This window comes from Lepus europaeus, chromosome 22, assembly GCF_033115175.1.
Source record: "Lepus europaeus isolate LE1 chromosome 22, mLepTim1.pri, whole genome shotgun sequence".
NCBI classification, from domain to species: Eukaryota; Metazoa; Chordata; class Mammalia; order Lagomorpha; family Leporidae; genus Lepus; species Lepus europaeus.
The window spans coordinates 33,769,219-33,791,994 of record NC_084848.1 but is presented as its reverse complement, the minus strand read 5'-3'; the positions used below and the strand labels follow the sequence as shown (position 1 = coordinate 33,791,994).

The 22,776-nt window shown below is 48.2% G+C and overlaps 1 protein-coding gene across 1 annotated transcript; it reads right to left on the bottom strand.

Moving 5' to 3' along the window:
- Window positions 1–33: 33 nt before the first annotated feature.
- VTI1B (vesicle transport through interaction with t-SNAREs 1B) lies at window positions 34–22,368 on the bottom strand. Its single transcript, XM_062181772.1, has 6 exons — window positions 22,137–22,368; window positions 12,575–12,633; window positions 8,790–8,981; window positions 3,295–3,468; window positions 1,278–1,339; window positions 34–293 (listed from the first exon to the last, which is right to left on the bottom strand). Exons 1-6 carry the CDS (start codon window positions 22,249–22,251, stop codon window positions 197–199), a joined length of 699 nt encoding a protein of 232 aa, XP_062037756.1. The 5' UTR covers window positions 22,252–22,368; the 3' UTR covers window positions 34–196.
- Between the last annotated feature and the right edge of the window lie 408 nt (window positions 22,369–22,776).

Here is a 22,776-nt window from a genome sequence, read left to right as displayed (position 1 = left end):
CACAGATATGAACATGTTATGGTACTATGTACATTTAAAGGGGTCATAAACAGCATTTATTACCTTGGTATATCACTCGTCTTGTCGCTGTTCTTCCCCCCTCCTCCCACATTCTGGCTACACAGCATGTTCACAGCCGCAACATACTTCATTCACAGGGTCAGAGTTCTGGTCCACACTCCTCCACTTAGAAAGTTCAATGCTTGTGAAAGAATTTGTAATAGATCAGGACTCCCAGGATGACCAGCTCCAGCAGGATGACAATGGAAAGTAGCAGCTTGTTGGTTATCACTCTATGAAGAGAAGCCCAGAGGGGAGCAGTCAGAACCCTCATAACCTTATTTCTTCCTATCTGAGTATTCTGGGGTTGTAAGGCCCTCGAGTTTGATCATGCAGCCACTTAGTGCTAAGTACTTCAAAGGTTCTTTAATGAGCAGGCAACACCTCATGAGGCTTGTTAGCCATAACTTAGGGATAACTTGTGGTCATGAGGTAGACAGCACTAACAAAACACAAGAATGTCTTTTTTTATATAAAAATTCTAGGAACTTTAATTTAAAAATTCCTTTTCTGGCGCTAGCACTATGGCATGACGGATTAAGCCACCACCTGCAATGCCGGAATCCCATATGGGTGCCTGGTGCTACTCCACTTCTGATCCAGCTCCTGGCCTGGGAGAGCAGTGGAAGATGGTCCAAGAGTTGGGCTCCTGCACCCACACTGGAGACTGGGAAGAAGCTCCTGGCCCAGCCCTTGCCATTTGGGGGTGAACCAGCGGATGGAGAATCTGTCTCTCCCTCTCAAAATCTTTTTAAAAAAATTGCTTTCCTGTAGGGTTCTGTTTTAAAGTCTAGTTCTTGCTCATAAGGCAAAACTTTGAGAAAAGGGGCCAACTCTCATGAAGGGCAAGCAGAGCCAAAAACAAGGACTTAACAGTAGCAATGAACACTTTTCCAATCAAGCTGTCACACATACAGAGCTGTAATTCCCAGGTGTCATCTTCTGTGAGGAACATAAACTGGGACTTAAGTCCCGCCAGCAGTCAACATGTACACTGCTCCAAGTCCGAGTGGGTTACTTTTAATACAGGATCTTATCCTGGGATAGCAGACTGCACAAGACCACAGCCCCTACTTTCTCATGAACTGCTGGTGGTACTCAGGAGAGGGGGACTACATGGCATCAAGTCCGAAGATGCTTTATTTGTAAGTTACTGTTTTAAGCTTTCTTGGTTGGAAGGTAAGAGTTAAATTGTTACTCCTTATTTTAAAACTTACTTTCTGGACATTGAACGGAGAATCTTTCGACTTTTGCTCAGGTTTTCACTTGTGTTTACCAGCTGAGAAGAGAAAATAGCAATTACTTCCTTTTCAAAAGTGCGTGCTGTAGAACTGAATATTCCTAAACTAAGAGTAGGCACTACAGGATTTATGTTAAAATCCCACCCCCAAAACAACAGTAAATAAATAGCCTGACTGCCTCTGAATACCGGCCGGAAAACCTGGACAGGACAAGCTGCTCCAGTGCTCATCAAGGAGATCCCAGTGTTGCTGAGGGGGTGGACTAAGCTAACCCCGTGCCTTGGCTCTTCAGAACAGGAAGGTTTCAATGTACCCAGCCAGTGACTGATGCAACCTGTGAGCAATTTAAGATTTGAGTTTCATCAGCCAAATTCCAGGAAAGCCTACTGAGTGATTTTTTTTTTTTTATAAGTTGGTGGGCTACCACTTTTGGAATCTGGTTTTCCTATTTTTTTTTCTTTGCCTCTTTAAGATAAAGGTGCACTGAACTATAAAAGGAACTGGCTCCAAGAACCTTTCCCTTTCAGCTACCGTTCCTAGCCCAGAGAGCAGGAGGGTGTTTAAATGGATGCCATTTGCCACCTGTTCCCATTCCCAGTAGCTTTGGTAAGCTGATCTCAGATTTTAAATCCAACCAGTCCACACAACCTGTAAGCAAGCTGCATTCCCCAAAGCTTGTGAATTTTCACTGCTCTAAGAATGGAGAATTGTAGGTAGTACGGAGATATTTTCCTGTCCAAATCTTGGCTACAATTATGTTTGTTTGAATTTTCCTCATGCTATTAAAAATTATAGCATTCCAATGGCACTAGTTAAAATTCTGTATGGATTGGCCGGCGCCGCGGCTCACTAGGCTAATCCTCCGCCTTGCGGCGCCGGCACACCAGGTTCTAGTCCCGGTCGGGGCACCGATCCTGTCCCGGTTGCCCCTCTTCCAGGCCAGCTCTCTGCTATGACCAGGGAGTGCAGTGGAGGATGGCCCAAGTGCTTGGGCCCTGCACCCACATGGGAGACCAGGAGAAGCACCTGGCTCCTGCCATCGGATCAGCACGGTGCGCTGGCTGCAGCGCGCTACCGCGGCGGCCATTGGAGGGTGAACCAACGGCAAAAGGAAGACCTTTCTCTCTGTCTCTCTCTCACTGTCCACTCTCCTGTCAAAAAATAAAAAAATAAAAAAAAAAATTCTGTATGGATTAACTTGTTCGTGGAAAGGAAGAAACAAGTTATTTTTCAGAGCTTCTTAGTAACAGATTAGAAGTCCCTGAAAGTTTTTGCACCAAAATAAATTCATACTTTGACTTTCAAATAAATAAAATCTTTAACAAAAAGGGAGTTCAGAGTTAAAGATTCTCTATCCGCTGGTCACTCCCCAGAGGGCCACATTGGCCAGGCCAAAGCCAGGGGCTTCATCTAGGACTCTGGTGTGGGTGGCAGGGGCCAAACACTTGTGCTGTCTTCTGCTGCTTTTCCCAGGCCATTAAGCAGGGAACCGGATCAGAAGTGGAACAGCTGGGACACCAACCAGTGTCCATATGGGATGCTGGTGTTACATGTGGTGGCTTTATCTGCTACTCCACAATGCTAGTCCCTTTTTAATTCCATTTTCTATGAACTTTTTGAAGCAGCCTTGTAAAGTAGATGTCTTCATAATAGCAGGCTATACCATCAGATGTATAAGAAAATAAGGATTCAAAGCTACCTATCTGAGATTTTTAAGTACTTTTTGACATTCTTGTCAAAGACAGACAATACAGAAACTATAGATATAGATGGAGTGGCTAAGATTTTTATAAATGCAGAATCGGGTTCCTTCCATCTTTTTCCCCTTCTATAAAATGATTTCCAGTGACATCTAAATATTAGGGGTAAAATTACTCCTCAACTAAACAAAGCCAAGCTGAAAAATTAGTACCTAAAAATTACTCCCTAAATCTAAAAATGTACATCCAGGTGTACTGCGCCCACCCTACATTCCCCATCTGCCCAGACTTACTCTGCCTTTGGTACGTTCCAACTGCTCTCGTTGCTCCCCCAGCTCTTCTATGATCTCTGAGCCGATCTGGTCAGTCTCTGTGGCAATCCGATGAGAACGCTCAATACTTTGGGTGGCTCGGTTCAGACTTTCAGTGCCTTGCAGAAGCAATGCCCTTTGAGACTGAAGCCGATTCTGACAGGAGTAAGGGAAAGAAAACTTACACTTTTTCCATTATAAATTAATGCCAGCACATTCCTTATGACCTTCCTTGTGTAAGAAAGGATACAGTGAACAATAATTTTCATTACCCTGACGATGGAATTCAAGATGCTGCTTCTAATGAACTATAAGATCCTGTTCAAGGTCACAGCTAAAGCAGAACCTGGAATCCAATCCACAGGATCACAGTTACCTGCTACTCCACTGCTTGTTACACTTACAACACAACTGTGTCTGTGATGAGTCTGAACTGGTTCACGTGTCGCCTGGACCAGCACCTTCTGAGAGATAGCAGCCCAGATCACAGAGGTACAGGAATTACCTGAGAACGCATGGAGCCTGTTAACTTTAATGGTGCCATAAACAAACCAACTAAATTCTGCAGCCCTAGAAAAATAATTCACTGAGGATCCCATGGCCATGAGTGAATTATTCTCTTGCACATAAAGAAATCATTCAGAAGTCTGGGACACTCCCACATTCTAGAAAATTATGTGGCTACACTCTTGGTGTGCTCAAAAGTTTTACCTCAGGCCAAACAACAACAAAAACTTGGGGCTGCAACTGTGGTGTAGTGGTTAAGCTGCTGTCTGCAGAGCCAGCATCCCATATGGGAGCCAGTTCCAGTCCCAGCTGCTCCACTTCCAATTCAGCTCCCTGCCAGTGCACCTGGGAAAGCAGTGGAAGATGGCCCAAGTGCTTGGCTTGCACTCACATAGGAGCCCTGGAAGAAGCTGCTGGCTCTGGCCTGGCCCAGCCCTAGGCATTATGGCCATTTGGGGAGTGAACCAGAGGATGGAAGACCTCTTTGTAACTCTGCCTTTCATATAAATAAATCTTAAAAAAAAAAAAAAAAAAAAAAAAAAGGAGTTACAGAGGCAGAGAGAGATCCTCCATCCACTGGTCCACTCCCCAAATGGCCAGAACTGCCGGAGCTGGGCTGATCCAAAGCCAGGAGCTTGCTCTGGGTCTCCCATGTGGGTGCAGGGGCCTAACCACTTGAGCCATCTTCCACTGCTTTCCCAGGCCATAGCAGAGAGCTGGATCAGGAGTGGAGTAGCAGGGTCTTGAACCAGCATCCATATGGGATGCTGGCACTGCAGGCAGCAGCTTTACTTGCTATGCCACAGTGCTGGCCCCTCAAATAAATCTTAAAAAAAAAAAAAAAAAATTTCAAAGCTGCCAAACAGTGGATTTGTAAGCTCACATAAGTTTCCCCAGCTGCCCTAATTTCTCCAGTGCCCTCAATGAAGATTTTCTCTATCTATAATCCAAAACACGGGCAGCAAGAAGACAAAAGTAGCCTTTGTCAGCCAGAATTAACCACTGACCAAAAAGGGTGCAGCTCTAAGTCTTTAGCTACTCAAAGTGCAGTTAAAAGGAGCTCAGCTCACAGGGCCTATTACAGAGCAGGTGACAACCAGCTGAACACCATCTAGAAGCCAAAAGATAAGCCCAGAGCAGAAGGGACAAGACGCATTTTCACACAGGAAAGTACACAGACCAGTGGACGAGGAAACCACTGAATCAGGTCCAAATAAGCCACGTTATGTTAGCTCAGAGGAAGAAAAAATTTTAATGAAAGACAGATTTGGAACAGTTTTGGGGCCGGCATTGCAGCAGAGCGGGTAAATTAGTATTATTATTATTTTTTTTGACAGGCAGAGTGGATAGTGAGAGAGAGAGAGACAGAGAGAAAGGTCTTCCTTTTTGCTGTTGGTTCACCCTCCAATGGCCGCTGCGGCCGGCGCATCTCGCTGATCCGAAGCCAGGAGCCAGGTGCTTCTCCTGGTCTCCCATGCGGGTGCAGGGCCCAAGCACTTGGGCCATCCTCCATTGCCTTCCTGGGCCATAGCAGAGAGCTGGCCTGGAAGAGGGGCAACCAGGATAGAATCTGGCGCCCCGACCGGGACTAGAACCCGGTGTGCCGGCGCCGCAAGGCGGAGGACTAGCCTGTTAAGCCACGGCGCCAGCCTACCAAAGTCACTTTAACAAGTTCTACTTGCCCACCTCTTCCCAGTTTCCTAGGTCAGCTGCTGCTGCTTTTTAAAAAAGTGTTACTTTGAGGGGCTGGCACTGTGGCACAGCAGGGTAAGCCACCACCTGCAGTGCTGGCATCCTGTATCAGCGCCAGCTCCAGTCCCAGCTGCTCTGCTGTCCTCCAGCTCCCTGCTAATGCATCTGGGAAGGCAGATGATGATGGCCACACGGTTCTGGGTTCAGCCATTTGGGGATTAAACCAACAGATGGAAAATCTCTGTATCTTTCAAATAAGGGCTGGGTTGAAGCCAGAAGCCAGGAACTCTATCCTGATCTCCTGTGTGGGTGGCAGGGACCCAAGTACTGGGTCATCACTTCTTGCTTCCCAGGGTGTGAATGTGTAGGAAACTGGGTTGGAAGCAGAAGCAGGACTCAAACCCAGACGTCCAAGATTGACAGCTTAATCCATTGCACCATAATGCTCATCCCTCTAGGTCAGTGTGTGATGCCTTGTGCATGCACTTAAAATTTCTACATCATTCTCATAATGTCTTAAAAAGTGTATATATTTTGTGGCCGGCGCCGCGGCTCACTTGGCTAATCCTCCGCCTGTGGCACCGGCACCCTGGGTTCTAGTCCCGGTTGGGGCGCTGGATTCTATCCCGGTTGCTTGTCTTCCAGTCCAGCTCTCTGCTGTGGCCCGGGAAGGCAGTGGAGAATGGCCCAAGTGCTTGGGCCCTGCACCCGCATGGGAGACCAGGAGGAAGCACCTGGTTCCTGACTTGGGATCGGTGTGCTGGCCGTAGCGGCCATTTGAGGGGTGACAACAGAAGGAAGACCTTTCTAACTCTGCCTGTCAAAAAAAAAAAAAAAGTGTATAGATTTTTGAAAGATTTAGAGAGAGAGAGACTGAGACTTCTATCTGCTGGTTCACTCCCCAGATGGCCACAACGGCCAGAGCTGGGCCAGGCTGAAGCCAAGAGGTTCTTTCAGGTCTCCCACGTGGGTGGCAGGGCCCCAAGTACTTGGGCTATATTCCACTGCTTTTCCCAAGCACATCAACAGGGAGCTAGATCAGAAGTGGAGCAGATAGGACACGAACTAGTGCCCATATGGGATGCTGGCATAGCAGGCAGAGGCTTTACCCGCTATGTCACAATGCTGGCTCCACAATGTCTAGTTTTAACAATAGCAGTGTCAAGACAGTATCATTCTGAATGTCTCAAACTACAATCCGGATGCATTATGAAATGTAATTTGTTTATAATTACATTACCAGCCTTTCTACACATGTTCAGTCTGCATTGGTGGACTCCCTTTTCCATTTCTACTCCATGCTACTTGCCAATTTCTATCCTGTACTGCATTTGTAGAAAAGAATCCAACTGTCCAGAATCTCTGGATGGTTTTAGAATACAGATTTTTCAATGAGTCCAATTTTATAAGAATTTTGAAGGCAAGAAAGGCAATCTGGTTCACTTCCCATTACAACAAAACGAAGTATTAGTCCCTCCTTAGGAAGCATCCTGCATTCTCCACTCTATGTGTCATCTTGATATTAATGTGAAGGAAGGCTTGGATTAGTTTTATAACAATACTCTGATAAAAACCTAAATGAAGCAGGTGTTTGGTGCAGTGGTTAAAATGCTGTTTGGAATACCCATATCCTATATCCAAGTGCTAGATCTGAGTCCCGACTCCCCATTCCAACTTTCTGCTAATGTACACACAAAGGCTAATGCATGAGACGGGTCGTGTGCTTGGGTTCCTGCCCCCCACATGGGAGACATGGATTCAGTTCCTGGCTCCTGGCTTTGGCACGGCCCAGCCCCAGCTGTTGCCAGCATGGGAGATCTCTGTCTCTCTGCCACTCAAATCATTAACATAAGAGAAAAAGTCTAACTGAAAATTTTTTGGCATATTTGAGAAAGTGACTCTAAAACTCATTTGAAAACATAAAAGCTCAAGAAGAAATTACGTCAATGGGTCAGGGATACAGAGTCCAGATATAACAACAGGTAACACTTACATGCTGCTACACACAAAGCATTGTTTTATATATATGTCTTCAAAAAGTTCATGGAAAGCACGTACTGTGAGAAAACTAAGAAAACTTTTATTCATTGAGGGGCGGCACTGTGGCTCACTTGGCTAAACCTCTACCTGTGGTGCCGGCATCCCAAATGGGCACTGGGTTCTAGTCCTGGTTGCTCCTCTTCCAGTCCAGCTCTCTGCTGTGGCCCGGGAGGGCAGTGGAGGATGGCCCAAGTGCTTGGGCCCCTGCACCCGCATGGGAGACCGGGGGGGAAGCACCTGGCTCCTGGCTTCGGATTGGTGTAGCTCCAGCTGTAGTGGCCATTGGGGGAGTGAACCAACGGAAGGAAGACCTTTCTCTCTCGCTCTCACACTAACTCTGTCAAATAAATAAATAATAAATAAATCTGAATATTTTATATACATATATATATTTATTTTTTTGACAGGCAGAGTGGACAGTGAGAGAGAGAGACAGGGAGAAAGGTCTTCCTTTTCCATTGGTTCACCCTGCAATGGCTGCCATGGCTGGCGCACCGCACTGATCTGAAGGCAGGAGCCAGGTGCTTCTGGTATCCCATGCGGATGCAGGGCCCAAGCACTTGGGCCATCCTCCACTGCCTTCCCGGGCCACAGCAGAGAGCTGGCCTGGAAGAGGGGCAACTGGGACAGAATCTGGTGCCCCGACAGGGACTAGAACCCGGTGTGCCGGCGCCGCAGGTGGAGGATTAGCCTATTGAGCCGCAGCGCTGGCCTTGAATATTATATTTTATAAAAAGAAAACTTTTATTCCTTTGAAAGGCAGAATTAAATCTTCCATCTGCTGGTTCAATCCCCAAATGTCCCCATCAGCTGGAGTTCAGATAGGCCAAAGCAAGAAGCCTGGAACTTCATCCAGGTCTCCGACATACGTGGTAGGGACCCAAACGCTTCAGCCACCATCTGCTGCTTCCCAGCGTGTGCAGGAAGCTGGGTCAGAAGCAGGGTAGCTGGGACTCAAACCAGGCACTCAGACACGGGACGTGAGGACTTCACTGCACCACGACTCCACTGTTCATGAACTTATTGGAGATCCCTCATACACGAAGCATGGAGCTAAAAGGATATGTGTATGGTTTAGAAAGATTTGTTTAGGTGGGGACCCGTGGGGAGGAGGAGACTGGATACAGGAAAAAGGAGAAGGGTATACACAACAATCTAGTTCATATCATGTAGGCTATGCTCTACAACGTGGTTCATTCTTGTCTCCCAGACCCTGATAAAGAACAGCTGGAGCTTACCATGTGCTCGTTCTCTGTGGCATATGTACCATACTTCATGTCTCCTCGGCCCCCAGGCGTGGCTGTCAAAGGTGTGCTTCTCACTTCCCGATGGAGTTTGGCAAGGTCTTTCCGGTAATCTCGAAGCTTAGACATCATCGGGTTACGGAAAGACAAGGGTGCGTAACGTAATTCCTCTTCCATCTCTGCCAGCTGGGAAGGTAAAAAGTCAGTCATGAGTAGATGGCCTGGTTCATGGAGGGATGTGCCTGGTTTAGAGTAATCAAACCACAGAGTGCCCCGAGTAAGTCCTCAGCCAAACGCTTCATGAGGCAGAACTGTACGTGGCATGTTTAACTCATTCTGAGTATCTCACAAGCATAAAAAAATCTGATGGGAGCTGGCGTTGTGGCGCAGCAGGTTAAGCCACCTGCAGCATCGGCATCCCACTGGATACCGATTCCAGTCCTGGCTGCTCCAGTTCCGATCCAGCTCCCTGCTAATGCACCTGAGAAGACGGAAGAGATGGTCCAAGTGCTTGGATCCCTGCCACCCACATGGGAGATACAGATGGAGTTCCAGGCTCCTGGCTTCTGCCTGGTCTAGCCTTAGTGGTTGTGGCTGCTTGAGGAGTGAACCAACCGATGGAAGATCTTTCTCTCTGTGTTGCTCCCTCTAACTGTGCCTTTCAAGTGAATAAATCTTAAAAAAAAAAAAAAAAAAAAAAAAAAATCTGATGAGAAAACAAAACAGAAGCACCTCAAATGGCCAAAATGCTGGGCTGGGCCAGGCCGAAGCCAGGTGCCCAGAACTCCATCTGGGTCTCCCACAAGGGTGGCAGTGATCCAAGTATTTGTGCCATTTTCTATTGCATTTCCAGGCACATTAGCAGCGAGCTGGGTGGGAGGCAGACTGGCTGGGATGTGAACTGGCACTTCGATATAGGATGACAGCATCATAAGTGGCAGCTCAACCACTGTGCCACAACGCTGGCCCTCCTACAGCTTACTAAATATTATTTACATTTTGTCATTTAATCCTCAATAAATCGATTCAATAGGAAATACTCTCTCCATCTCACATATAAGACTTTTAAAAAAAAATCTGCTCAAGATTACACAATAAGAGGAGTCAGGAATCAAAAATCAACTTTCTAGCTCTTCTCAAATATACTAGGTTTTCAGCCTGGTTGGCTCAACAGTGCTGCCTGCAATGCCAGCATACCATACCAGAGTGCCAGCTCAAGTCTTGGCTGCTCTGCTTCTGATCCAGCTCCCTGTTAAGGTGCCTGTGAAGACAGCCAAAGATGGCCCAAGTGCTTGGGACCTGCCCCGATGTGAGAGACCAGGATGGTGTTCCTAGCTCTTGGCTTTGGACTAGCCTAACCTGTTTTGGCCATTTTGGGGGGGTGGGAGAGAAAATCATGAACCAGCAGAAAGATCGATCTCTCCCTCTTGCTCTGCTTTTTAAAAATACGTTAAAAAGAGGAGCACTTTGCGGTCTACAGTAAAAATGACAGGGTTTGGCATCTGCACTATTCACTTCCTCCTATTTCTGAAAAAGTTATGTTTGTCTTCATGTAGAAGATAACCAGGGACCACAGAGCAGGCTGCTTTCCCCTTTGTGGGACAGATAAAACACCTAGCTAGGTTCACAAGAGGGCCTATATTATTCATCAGCCTGGGTGACCAGAGTAGCTTTGTTAATTTTTCTAAGTTCTGAGAAATAAAGCATCTAAGCACCGAACAGAACAGTGGTAGGGAAAAGATTTTTTTTTTAATGCTACCAAGAAGACTGGTCACAAAACAGGTATTACGGGTATATTCACCTGTACTAGGAAGGTATTAAGAGATTCTAGTACTCCCATTATAAAGGAGATGGTCTCCACAGCCTGGTGGCCTGGTCCTTTTTAAAACTGATTCAGTGATCTTAGGCTGGCGCCGCGGCTCACTAGGCTAATCCTCCGCCTTGCAGCGCCGGCACACCGGGTTCTAGTCCCGGTCGGGGCACCGATCCTGTCCCGGTTGCCCCTCTTCCAGGCCAGCTCTCTGCTATGACCAGGGAGTGCAGTGGAGGATGGCCCAAGTCCTTGGGCCCTGCACCCCATGGGAGACCAGGAGAAGCACCTGGCTCCTGCCACCGGATCAGCGCGGTGCGCCGGCAGCAGCGTGCTACCACGGCGGCCATTGGAGGGTGAACCAACGGCAAAAGGAAGACCTTTCTCTCTGTCTCTCTCTCACTGTCCACTCTGCCTGTCAAAAATAAAAAAATAAAAAAAAAAAACAAACAAACAAAAAACTGATTCAGTGATCCAACATGGGAAACAGGCCACACAGCAGACTTACAGAATGACAAATGCCCTAATTAACACTCTGACCTCAGGATCAGCCCCTAAGGCATTTGGATCTGGCTGAAAAGCCCATGAGAGCATTTCAGACATGGAAAGCCAAGACACTGTGGTAAAAAATGATCTACATGAAGGATCTTTGTGAGTGAGATCCCAGGGGAAAGAAGGAGCCATCAAAGAAGGAGGTACCTTTCTCTGAAGGGAGGAGAGAAAGTCCACTTTGCTTATGGTCCCGTCTAAATACTGATGGAGTTTGTGGACTCAAAAGGCTTCCATAGCCTTGGTAGCTCATGACAAAAGCCTTAGGTGATCACTGATGTCACAAATAAGAGTGTTAATTGTTAAATTAATAACGCTGTGCACTTGCTCCATATTTAGGACCTCTGTCCTTAGTGAGTTGTACTATGACAAGCTTTGGATCCTATCTGGGAATTCGTCCTATTAAAGAACCACATCTGGCTACTACTTTGTCTTTCAGGAAAGGACGGAACATGGCTAGATCCACCTGTGGGCCACAGCGTCTGTGACAGTAAAAGTTTAACAAAGAACAGTAACTGTGGTACACTGGGTTAAGCTGCCACTTTCGATGCCAGGATCCCATGCTGGAATGCTGGTCTGAGTTTCAGCTACTCTGCTGCTTCCAGTCCAGCTCTCTGCTTATGCTCCCATGCCACCCACATGGGAGACTCCGATGGAGTTCCTGGTTCTGGCTTTGGCCTGGCCAGTCTAGCCCTGTTTATTACAGCCATTTGGTGAACCAGAGGAAGAAAGATTTCTCTGCCTTTCCAATAAATCAATTTTTTTTTTAAAAAAAGCACAAAAACAATGTTAAGGGGCTGGCACTGTGGCATATTGGGTAATGTCACTGCCTACAGTGCTAGTATCCCATATGGGTGCCAGTTCAAGTCCTGGCTGCTCCACTTCCGATCCAGCTCTCTGCTATGGCCTTGGAAAGCAGAAGAAGATGGCCCAAATCTTTGGGCCTCTGCACCCACATGAGAGACCCAGAGGAGGCTCCTGGCTTTGGATTGGCGCAGCTCCAGCCATTGCAGACATCTGTGGAGTGAACCAGCGGATAGAAGACCTCTCTCTTTCTCTCTCTGCCTCTCTTTCAAATAAATAAATCTTAAAAAAAGAAGAAGAAGAAGAAGAAGAAGAAGAAGAATAGTCACCATCTTAATGGCTACAGATTTAAAGAGACCATGCACATAAACGCTTGAGAATACCCTTACTACTCACATCAGGAAGATGTTATCAAACTCTACTTCAGGAGAGTATTCAAGTTTCACCCTTTTGTGTTTGTCAACTCCTTGACACCCACCCCCTTTAGTTGCCTCACTAATTTAGTAAGAAACAGTAAAAACCAAAATCAATAGATAGTGACAGTTAATCTGCAATCAGGTCATAGCATTCCTTCTGGAAATATCAGGTAGAAAAAGAAACAAGGACTTGTTCTTACGGTTTCATTTGCTTCTTGCTGCTTTTCATCAAAATCTCTGATCAACTTCTTCTTCTCTTCTAGAAAAGACAGGTAAGTTTCTAAGTCTCATTACTGCTTCCATACATTTGTAAAGGTCATTCCTTTAGCTTAGAATAAACTTCCCATTCCTGGCCTGGTGGGGGTAGCAGTATTTATTCACCCCAACGGCATTTAAAAACCTATGATTGGGGCTGGTGTTGTGGCATAGCAGGTAAAGCTACCCCCTGCGATGCCAGCATCCCTTATGGGTGCCAGTTTGAGACACAGCTGCTCCAGCTCTAATCCAACTCCCTGCTATTGCACCTGGGAAAGCAGCAGAAGATGACCCAAGTGCTCGGGCCCCTGTACCCATGTGAGACAAGGAAGAAGTTCCAGCCTCCTGGCTTTGGCCAGGCATAGCCCTGGCAATTGTGGCCATTCAGGGAGTGAACCAGCAGATGGAAGACCCCTCTCTCTCTCTCTGCTTCTCCTTCTCTTTCTGTGTAACTCTTTCAAATAAATAAAATAAATATTTAAAAAACAAAAAAAACTCAGTTACTGCTTTTCTGCATGTCTGCGCCTTTGGGAGGCTGCAGGGTGTGAAGCTTGTCTCCCCCTGGTGGTGGCATGGGTAATGACATGCACCATGAGTGTCATTCCCTTTTTCAACCCTAAGTTATTTTGGTGCTGGTATGTCTTCATATGTAAAATTACTAATCTCCTCCTTTAACAAATATAGGTTCCAGCTCCAGAGCAGTAACTAAGTAAAACAGTGTTCTTTTGCTTTCACTGTAATTTTTCTAATAAGATTATACAGATTTTCCATTTAAAATATGATAGTTTCCTTCTAACTTTACATGTTAAATAGATGTGTTTTATGTGAAATAAGTTTATGTAAAGAAAACAATTAGGCCGGCGCCTCGGCTCACTAGGCTGATCCTCCACCTGTGGCGCCGGCACACTGGGTTCTAGTCCCGGTCAGGGCGCCGGATTCTGTCCCAGTTGCCTCTCTTCCAGGCCAGCTCTCTGCTGTGGCCCCGGGAAGGCAGTGGAGGATGGCCCAAGTGCTTGGGTCCTGCACCCGCATGGGAGACCAGGAGGAAGCACCTGGCTCCTGGCTTTGGATCAGCGCAGTGCACCGGCCACAGCGGCCAATGGAGGGTGAACCAACGGTAAAAGGAAGACCTTTCTCTCTGTCTCTCTCTCTCACTGTCCACTCTGCCTGTCAAAAAAAAAGAAAGAAAGAAAGAAAGAAAACAATTAAAAGTAAAAATGGTACTTGGACATGGCAAAAATACGAAGAGGATACTGGAATGCTGTTACCCAGGAAACATCTGGGGAGAGTGATCAGTCACAGGCTTAGGTTCTGGTACTAGCTTTGGGCCTGCCTCAACATGTAGGCTTGGATAGTTTTCTTCAGCTCTTTGGAACCTGACCTCTTTACCTTGGCTATAAAATGAGAGGTGGGCCATCTCTTTATTCATGGGCACTTCAAAAAGTTCATGGAAAATACGTATTATAAAAAAACTATTCATGGATTTCAAATATTTTTTGCACCAAACTTTAAAAAAAAAAAAAAGATTTATTTACTTGAAAGAGTTACAGAGAGAGGCAGAGACAGAGAGAGACGTCTTCCATCTATTGGTTCACTCCCCAGACAGCTGCAACAGCCAGAGCTGCGCTGATCCAGAGCCAGGAGCTTCTTCTGGGTCTCCCATGCGGATGCAGGGTCCCAAGGACCTGGGCCATCTTCTACTGCTTTCCCAGGCCACAGCAGGGAAATGGATCGGAAGTGGAGCAGCCAGGTCTTGAACCACCGCCCATATGGGATGCTGGCACTTCAGGCCAGGGCTTTATCATGTTGCGCCACAGCGCTGGCCCCTAAACTTATCTTTTAACTCCATTTTCCCATTTAATTACTGATGTACCCTTATATTAACAAAAATCAACCCATTGCGACAGGTGTTTAGCCTAGTAGTCAAGAAGCCATTTCCCACACTGGAGCATCTGGGTTCAACTCCTGACTCCAGCTTCCTAGAAATGCCAACCCTGAGAGGCAGCCATAATGACTCAAGTGACCCTGACACCGTGTGGGACACCTGGCTTGTGGCGCTGGCTCCTGGCTTTGTGTCTGATCCAGCCCAGCATCACTGTGGCTATCTGGGAACCTTCTCTCTCTGCCTCCCAAATAACAATATAAAGGCAGCCCATTTAGAAACAGCTGTGTATGTTCTTTTTTAAATGGACACATTCAAATCTAAGTTCTCCCTGGAAATCTACCCACAATCTACTTATTACCGCAAAGTCACCTTCGCTTACAATGTTTTTTGAACTCATCCTTTGGAATTACCTTCACAGGTTTTTATTTTCTTAATGGTACTAAGACTGACCACTATGACCATTAAGTACATAACTCAGTGCAACTGAGTACACATTTCTGTGCAACCATCCCCAATTATATGTATCTCCAGAACTTCTTCACCATCTCAAACTAAAACGCTACACCCATTAAACACTAACTCTGCTCTATGAAAGACTAACCTTAGGTCCAACATATTAGTGGAGTCATTGAGACTTGTCCTGAGTGTCTGACTCATTTCATTTAGCATGCCTGGAAGGTCACCCATGTTAGAGCAGATACAGGGTTATAGTCTTTTAAGTTATGGATTTTTCTTCCAGTGTGACTCCTAAACACATGCCAGCACAGTCACCAGCTGAGGAGCAACCGATGAGCTGGGCGTATGGAGAGATGGCATGTGGGTAACTGTGCTGCTGTCCTGAGACTTTTCTTGGATAATTTTGCCTATCCTGATTTCCATCTTAGGCCCTGACTTTTGAACCCAACCCTACATAAGAAGTAATGCTTCGTCTACGGCCATACCACCCTGAACGCGCCGGATCTCGTCTGATCTCGGAAGCTAAGCAGGGTCGGGCCTGGTTAGTACTTGGATGGGAGAAGTAATGCTTCATACGAGTGTACATTTTGTTAGTCACAACAGCAACTAACAGGCCAGCTGTCTGCTGGTTTTCAAATGATCACAAATGATTTTGGGTATATTTGTTTTATATTCTCAACTTGACATCAGACTCCTCCAGAACAGGGACATCTGCTCTGTCCACAGTTCTGGAACTTCAAACCTCCTTAGATGCTGCTGCTCTGCGAGAGAGCCTTTGGCCCTGTACTCTGACCCACTCATCGTCACGCGACGCTGCCTGCACACACACAAGGCGCTCCAGGTGTACTATCTCTTTACACTGCTTACAAACCCATCACTTCCTGGTTTTTTTTTTAAGAAAACAGAAGAATGTTCAGCCAAGGCAAGTGGTACATATCAGCAACACAGCCATTACCGCTCCTGACGGGGCTGGGTCCTCAGCCACCAGCAATGAAACAGCGACCCCTGCAGTCCCGAGTGGTGACTTCCAGGCTGCAGCACCCTAGCGTTCTGCAATCAGCTGTCACGGCAGCGACGCCGACTGCCAGCACTCTGAATCGGCACACCTCTGAACGCCAGCAGTTGCTCTCCCGACCCAAGCCGATCAGCACGAAGCAGTGCTGCACACACACTCTCCCAGGCTCAGTCTCCTACAACTGTTCCTGAGAAAGTCTCCTTTATCTCCTTTGTTCATGGATAAGAAAATCGGCATTCCACAAGGCAAATTCTAGAAACTCTCCTTGACTGGCCGCCCTGTGCCGTCTTCTGAAAGTTGGAAATATTCCGCTTTCTATCTGATTTTACAGAACACACACTTCCTCCTCTGAAAACAACACGAAGAACGTCACATTTATGGGATCCTTTATAGGCGCCTAAGATTTAAAAGAAAAAACAGATGATGGCAAACCATCTTGAGTTTTGTACCAAGAAGACTCAAGCTGGAGAAACAGAGTGTCGCGGCCACAGGAGTGAGTCTACAGCAGCACTGGCTCTCAAAGGAGACTCTCCTGACCCCCACGCCCATGTTTCTCCACGCTACGGCACACAACTGACAGGCACGTCTGTGTTCCTGGGATATAGCTTTTAGAAACTGGTATAATTTATTAAAAAATAACATTAAAGAACCTTTTACTTTTTTTTAGAGAATGAGAATTAAGGCTGCAATCAACTTCTAAACAGCAAGACTCCATGCTGGGCGGCATGGACTACGCCAAACAGCACCATCTCCTGCCCCACAGGCCTGGCCAAACCAATTATGTGTGAGGGACTCACCCTGGGAACAACTATCTTGTTTGGTAAACTGGGTGCATCTCCTGGATCTGGGATAAAAACAGAGCTACAGAAAGCCTACCGAAAGGCTTGGCCACGTAGGCAGCCTGTCTTCCTTGTGGAGATTCGAATTACCAGCTCAGAAATGCTCTCGTCCCTTTCGACTCGTGGAAATAACTTCAGTTCCACAAGGAACTCAAACATACGTGGTTTTTTGCTGTTGGTGCCCCACTGGGCATTTCTAGGGCCTACATCCTCTCTGTAGACCACAAGAGGTTACTTGATCTCTCCCACCACACAGGAGTTAAAACCACCAGGTCTTTCTTAACCTGTTTCCTCAATCAGTAAAAAGGGAATATAACAAGGTTATATAACCCTGACCTTACAGGGTTGTTTGAAAGGGTTAAAAGAGAGACCACACATAGCAAGCACTTATCAAAGGCCAGGCATGGTAAGGGTTCAATAAACAGGAGCCACTGATTTTGAAAGTAAATCTTGAGGGGCCGGCGCTGTGGCGTAGCAGGTAAAGCCACTGCCTGCAGTGCCGGCATCCCATATAGATGCCAGTTTGAGACCTGGCTGCTCCCCTTCTGATCAAGCTCCTTGTTCATGGCCTGGGAAAGCAGAAGATGGCCCAAGTGCTTGGGCCTCTGCACCCACATGGGAGACCTGGAAGAAGTCCCTGGTTTCTGGCTTCAGATCAGCCCCATTCCAGCTGTTGCAGCCATTTGGGGAGTGAACCAGCAGATGGAAGACCTTTCTTTCTAATTCTACTTCAATTAAAAAAAAAAAAAAAAAAAAAAGAGGCTGGCGCCGTGGCTCACTTGGCTAATCCTCCGCCTGCAGCGCCAGCACCCCGGGTTCTAGTCCCGGTTGCTCCTCTTCCAGGCCAGCTCTCTGCTATGGCCCGGGAGTGCAGTGGAGGATGGCCCAAGTCCTTGGGCCTTGCACCCGCATGGGAGACCAGGAGGAAGCACCAGGCTCCTGGCTTTGGATCGGCACAGTGCGCTGGTTGTAGCGGCCATTTGGGGAGTGAACCAACGGAAGGAAGACCTTTCTCTCTGTCTCTAACTCTGCCTGTCAAAAAATAAATTAATTAATTAAATTAAATAAAAAAGAAAGTGAATCCTAGGCAGCAAGACCCAAGAGCAAAAACAAAATTCACCAAAGAGGGGCCGGCACTGTGGCATAGCGGGTAAAGCCGCCACCTGCAGTGCCAGCGTCCCATATGGGCACTGGTTCAAGTCCCGGCTGCTCCACTTCCAATCCAGCTCTCTGCTATGGCCTGGGAAAGCAGTGGAGGATGGTCCAAGTCCTTGAGTCCCTGTACCCATGCAGGAGACCCAGAAGAAGATCGTGGCTCCCAGCTTTGGATCAGCTCAGCTTCAGCTGTTGCAGCCAATTGGGGAATAAACCTAGCAGATGGGAAGACCTCCCTCCCTCCCTCCCTCCCTCTCTCTCTCTCTGCCTCTCCTTCTCTCTGTGTGTAATTCTTTCAAGTAAATAATCTAAAATAAATTTACCAAAGAATATGAAGAGAGTAATTAAAATTTGGGGCCGGTGCCGTGGCTTAACAGGTTAATCCTCTGCCTTGCGGCGCCAGCACACTGGATTCTATCCCGGCTGCCCCTCTTCCAGGCCAGTTCTCTGCTATGGCCCGGGAAGGCAGTGGAGGATGGCCCAAGTGCTTGGGCCCTGCACCCACATGGGAGACCAGGAGAAGCACCTGGCTCCTGGCTTTGGATCAGCACAATGCGCTGGCCGCAGCTGCCATTGGAGGGTGAACCAACAGCAAAAAGGAAGACCTTTCTCTCTGTCTCTCTCTCTCACTATCCACTCTGCCTGTCAAAAAACAAAAAAAAAAAAAAAAAAAAAAAAAAAGGCAGGCTATAAGAAATTAATGATTATTTCTTCTGGCTCCCAAAATAATGGGGTCCTGGGTAGAGATACTGAAATGTAATTGAATGAAAATGTAAAACGTGTAAGGATATTACCATATTCATAAAGACGGGCAGAGAGAAGTCTTCAGAAACTGCAAAACCAAAACTAGATACCATGACTATAGGCACTTAACCTATTAATTAGATTAGGGAATTACAGCACTGGGCCGCAGCTGTGGTGCAGTGGGCTGAGCCTCTGCCTGCGGCGCTGGCATCCCATGTGGGCACTGGTTCGTGTCCTGGCTGCTCCACTTCTGACCCAGCTCTCTGCTTATGGACTGGAAAGCAGTGGAAGATGGCCCCAGTGCTTGGGCCCCTGCACCAGCATGGGAGACCCAGGAGAAGAAGTTCTTGGCTTTGGACTGGCCCAGCTCCAGCCATTGCAGCCATCTGGGGAATTAATCAGCGGATGGAAGACCTTTCTCTGTCTTTCCTTCTGTCTGTAATTCCACCTCTCAAATAATTAACTAAATAAAAATAAAAAAAAAAAAACAAAAACAAAAAAGTGCAAGAAGAAAAACAAAAAATAACCACAAACAAAATAAAAAAAAAAATTACAGCACTTAGATATATGGAGGGACTTCTTCAGATGTTGCAAAACACTAGAAATGACAGCTGTGGGTGCTTACTGTAATAGTAAATGGATTGACAATTATCACACTAATGGACCGGCATTGCCGGTGTCTTTTAAGCAAAGACGACTTTATTTTAAGGGAGACAGAATGGGAAAAGGGGGAGGTTAAAGAGAGACTGGGGTTGAGCCTGCCCGGGCAGAGGGTTTGAATCTGGGCTTCATTCCCCAGTCTTAATTACCCTTCAAAGGCACAAACTGAATGTAGACTATGAGGGAAAAAATCTCTCCTGTGGTTTTAATGGGTTTAGATGTCCGTCTTAACAGTAATGAAAACGTGGGGCGGAAACAAGTCACTGAGCCTCAGCAGTCATAACTGAGGACCTTCTTCGCAGCAATTATATAACCAACTGTTCACAGCTATTTACGGAGCATCCAGTAGGCACCAGACACCGCTTTAAGCGCTTAGGACACATAACACACGAAACACAGCACTGACTTCACACAGTGACTCAGTGGTTTGCAAACAGGAGCTTCCATCAGAGCTCACCCAGCGGGCCTGCTCCACCGTGCTCATCACAGCAGCGCTCCCGACAGACAAAATAACGACTCAAGCAAGGTGTCCGCCATCGGACGAATGGATAAAGAAAATGTGGAATGTACATACACTGAAATGTCACTTTTAAAAAAGAATGAAATCTTGTCATTTGTAGCAAAATGGTTGGAATCGGAGGACATCATGTTGTGTGAAGTAAGCCAGACACAGACAGATACTGCATTGTTCTCCCTTGTATGTGGGAGCTAAAATTTAAAAAACCAACAAAACCAAACCAAACCTCTCAATCTGAACACAGAATGTTGATTACTAGAGGCTGGGCATGCTGGAAGGGATAAAAGGAGTTTGGGTTTAAAAACGAGGGAAACTGGGTATGAGCTCTTTAATTCTGACAAATATAGTAATAAGACATGTTCACAGGAAAATGGAAATGGAGTGAGAATATGGTAACTTCTTGGGGCTACTACACAATTTTTCTTTTGTAAATTTAAAAAATATCCCCAGGTGGGTGGTTAAAACAAACTGCTTGTTAAAACGGTTTCTAGGGGCCGGCGTTGTGGCGCAGCAGGCTAATGCCCTGGCCTGAAGCGCCGGCATCCCACATGGGCACCGGTTCGAGACCTGGCTGCTCCACTTCCGATCCAGCTCTCTGCTATGGCCTGGGAAAGCAGCAGAAGACGGTCCAAGTCCTTGGGCCCCTGCACCCACATGGGAGACCCGGAAGAAGCTCCTGGCTCCTGGCTTTGGATCAGCGCAGCTCCAGCCGTCATGGCCAGTTGGGGAGTGAACCATTGGATAGAAGACATCTCTCTCTGCCTCTCCTCTGTGTAACTTTTTCAAATAAATAATATTAAAAAAAAAAAAAGTTTCTGGGGGCCACATTGTGGGGTAAGCCACCACCTGCCACACATCCCAAATGAGCATGGGTTTGAGTCCCGGTTGCTCCACTTCTGATTCAGCTCATTGCTGTGGCCTGGGAAAGCAGTAGAAAATGGCCCAAGTCCTTGGGCCCCTGCACCCACATGAGAGACCCAGAGACTCCTGGCTTTGGATCAGCTCAGCTCTGGCTGTTGCAGCCACTGGGGGGTGAACCAGTGGATGGAAGACCTTTCTCTGTCTCTCTAACTATGCCTTTCAAATAAATTAATTAAAAAAAGAAAAAAACTACTCTGGGGAAAGAAGACAACATACTGTAACTATCACAAACATGCCGAGTGTCTAGGCCGCTGTTAGAGACTAAGCGATCTGGGGGAAAACGCAGAGCAAGCTGAGAGAGGTTGTGTACAGGGCTGGTAGTCTCGTCTTGCACTCACACGAAACACTCAGTTTCCCACCTATTAATAACAACAAACTGTCTACTATCGTCAGGGCGTTACCCTGATTCACGCATTTATTCCTCACAAAAACCCTAGAAGCAGATAGTACAGTTTATCCCCATTTTGCAGGGGACACTGGTTTGGTTAAAGAAACGCGTCCGCGGTCACACAGCTGAAGTGGACCTGAACCCCGGGCAGCTGCTCTAGGATTCCTGCTGTTAACCGCTGTTAACCCACGGTCTGTTCGTCCCAGCGGCAGACCAAGTCAGGCGCCCCCGTGACGCGTGCTCCACAGGCGCCCCCACGCCCTCACGCACACACCCCGGCAGGTGAGCGCGCCGGGCGGCGCCCCGAGCCCTGCACGGCGGCTCCTCGCTCCAGCCGGTCAGCTCCTGCTTCCGAGCCAGCTTGGATGCGGAACTCCCCAGAAGCCCGCGCACCCCGGACGCCCGCCACCAGGGCTCCCAGCCCGGGCCCCTCGCTCTCGTGCCTCTCCTCTGTCCAGCCACCAGCACCCTCTTTCCAAAGTAAAATCCGCATTAACCAGCCGCCCGACACGCTTCGCCCGACTCTCCACATCAAGCCCAAGTGTCTGGCGTGGACGATCCGCCCACGTCCTGGCTGACTCCCTCTCCCCCACGCACCCCCGACCCCACAGCTGGAGGACGCGATTCCGCGCTCCCTCGCAGCTTCTTCCTCCCTCTCCCCTTCTCTCTGCAAACGCCCGTTCCACCCCCCCAAATGCCAGACTGATAGAAACGACGGGCCTCCCCCAAGAACAGGGCCTTTAAATGCGTAAAACAATACACAGGGAGAGGGGGCACAGATTTAAAGACCTCTCCCCCCCACCCAAAATGCGAATTTTAAGAGCCACAGGGGGGTCCCCGGGAGGCGCGTCTGATGAGGGGCGGCGAGACGGGCGCCCGGTCCGCACGGGGCTGCACTGCCCACGGTCTGTCCCGCCCCTGCCTCACCGGTCCCTGCCGTCCCCAGCAGCCGCCCGGGCACCGCTAGGAGGTCTTCATGGAGGCCCCGGAAGATCTCGTGCAACTTTTCGAAATGCTCCGAGGAGGCGGCGGAGGCAGCCATCACGCAGGCCGAGCCACGGCCGCGGCCGCCGAGGCTCTGGGCTCTGAGTTTGCTCCCGGCCCGGCGGTCAGCCTCCCAGCCCCACGGCCATCACGGCGACCGCCGCGCCCCCGCCGCCGCGGACGAGGCGCTTCCGGGGCCGCGGCGGGGTCCTCCCGCGCCGGCACGCCCACGCCCCCCGGCCCAACGCTGTGGGAGCGCCGTGCGCGAAAGCCTGACGGAAAGTCGGGCGGGTTTCGCTGCCGAGCGGGTCCTGAGGGACAGCGGCACCGCGCGTTAGAGAGCGACATTCCCAGAGCGCTTAGAATATCCGGTTCGCTGCTGGGGGAAGTGGTCACAGCGGAAGGGCCCGATGGCCCGCGGGTCGGGCAGCTCGGCCGCCTCCTAGACGGCCCTGCCCGTGAGGGCGGCGCCGCAGCGCATGCCGGGAGTTGTAGTTCGGCGCAGTGGACGCGCCGGCTCGGGCGTCACGTGTTGCTTCAGCTGGCGTCTCCTCGCGCCCACTTGCGCAGCGGTTTGGTATCT

Coding starts and splice junctions, on each gene's coding strand:
- VTI1B (XM_062181772.1), bottom strand. CDS start 22,251: ATGGCTGCCTCCGCCGCCTCCTCGGAGCATTTCGAAAAGTTGCACGAG. Junction 8,982..12,574: donor AGCAAGAAGCAAATGAAACC/GTAAGAACAAGT, acceptor TTACCTTCCCAG/CTGGCAGAGATGGAAGAGGA. Junction 3,469..8,789: donor CCACAGAGAACGAGCACATG/GTAAGCTCCAGC, acceptor TACTCCTGTCAG/AATCGGCTTCAGTCTCAAAG.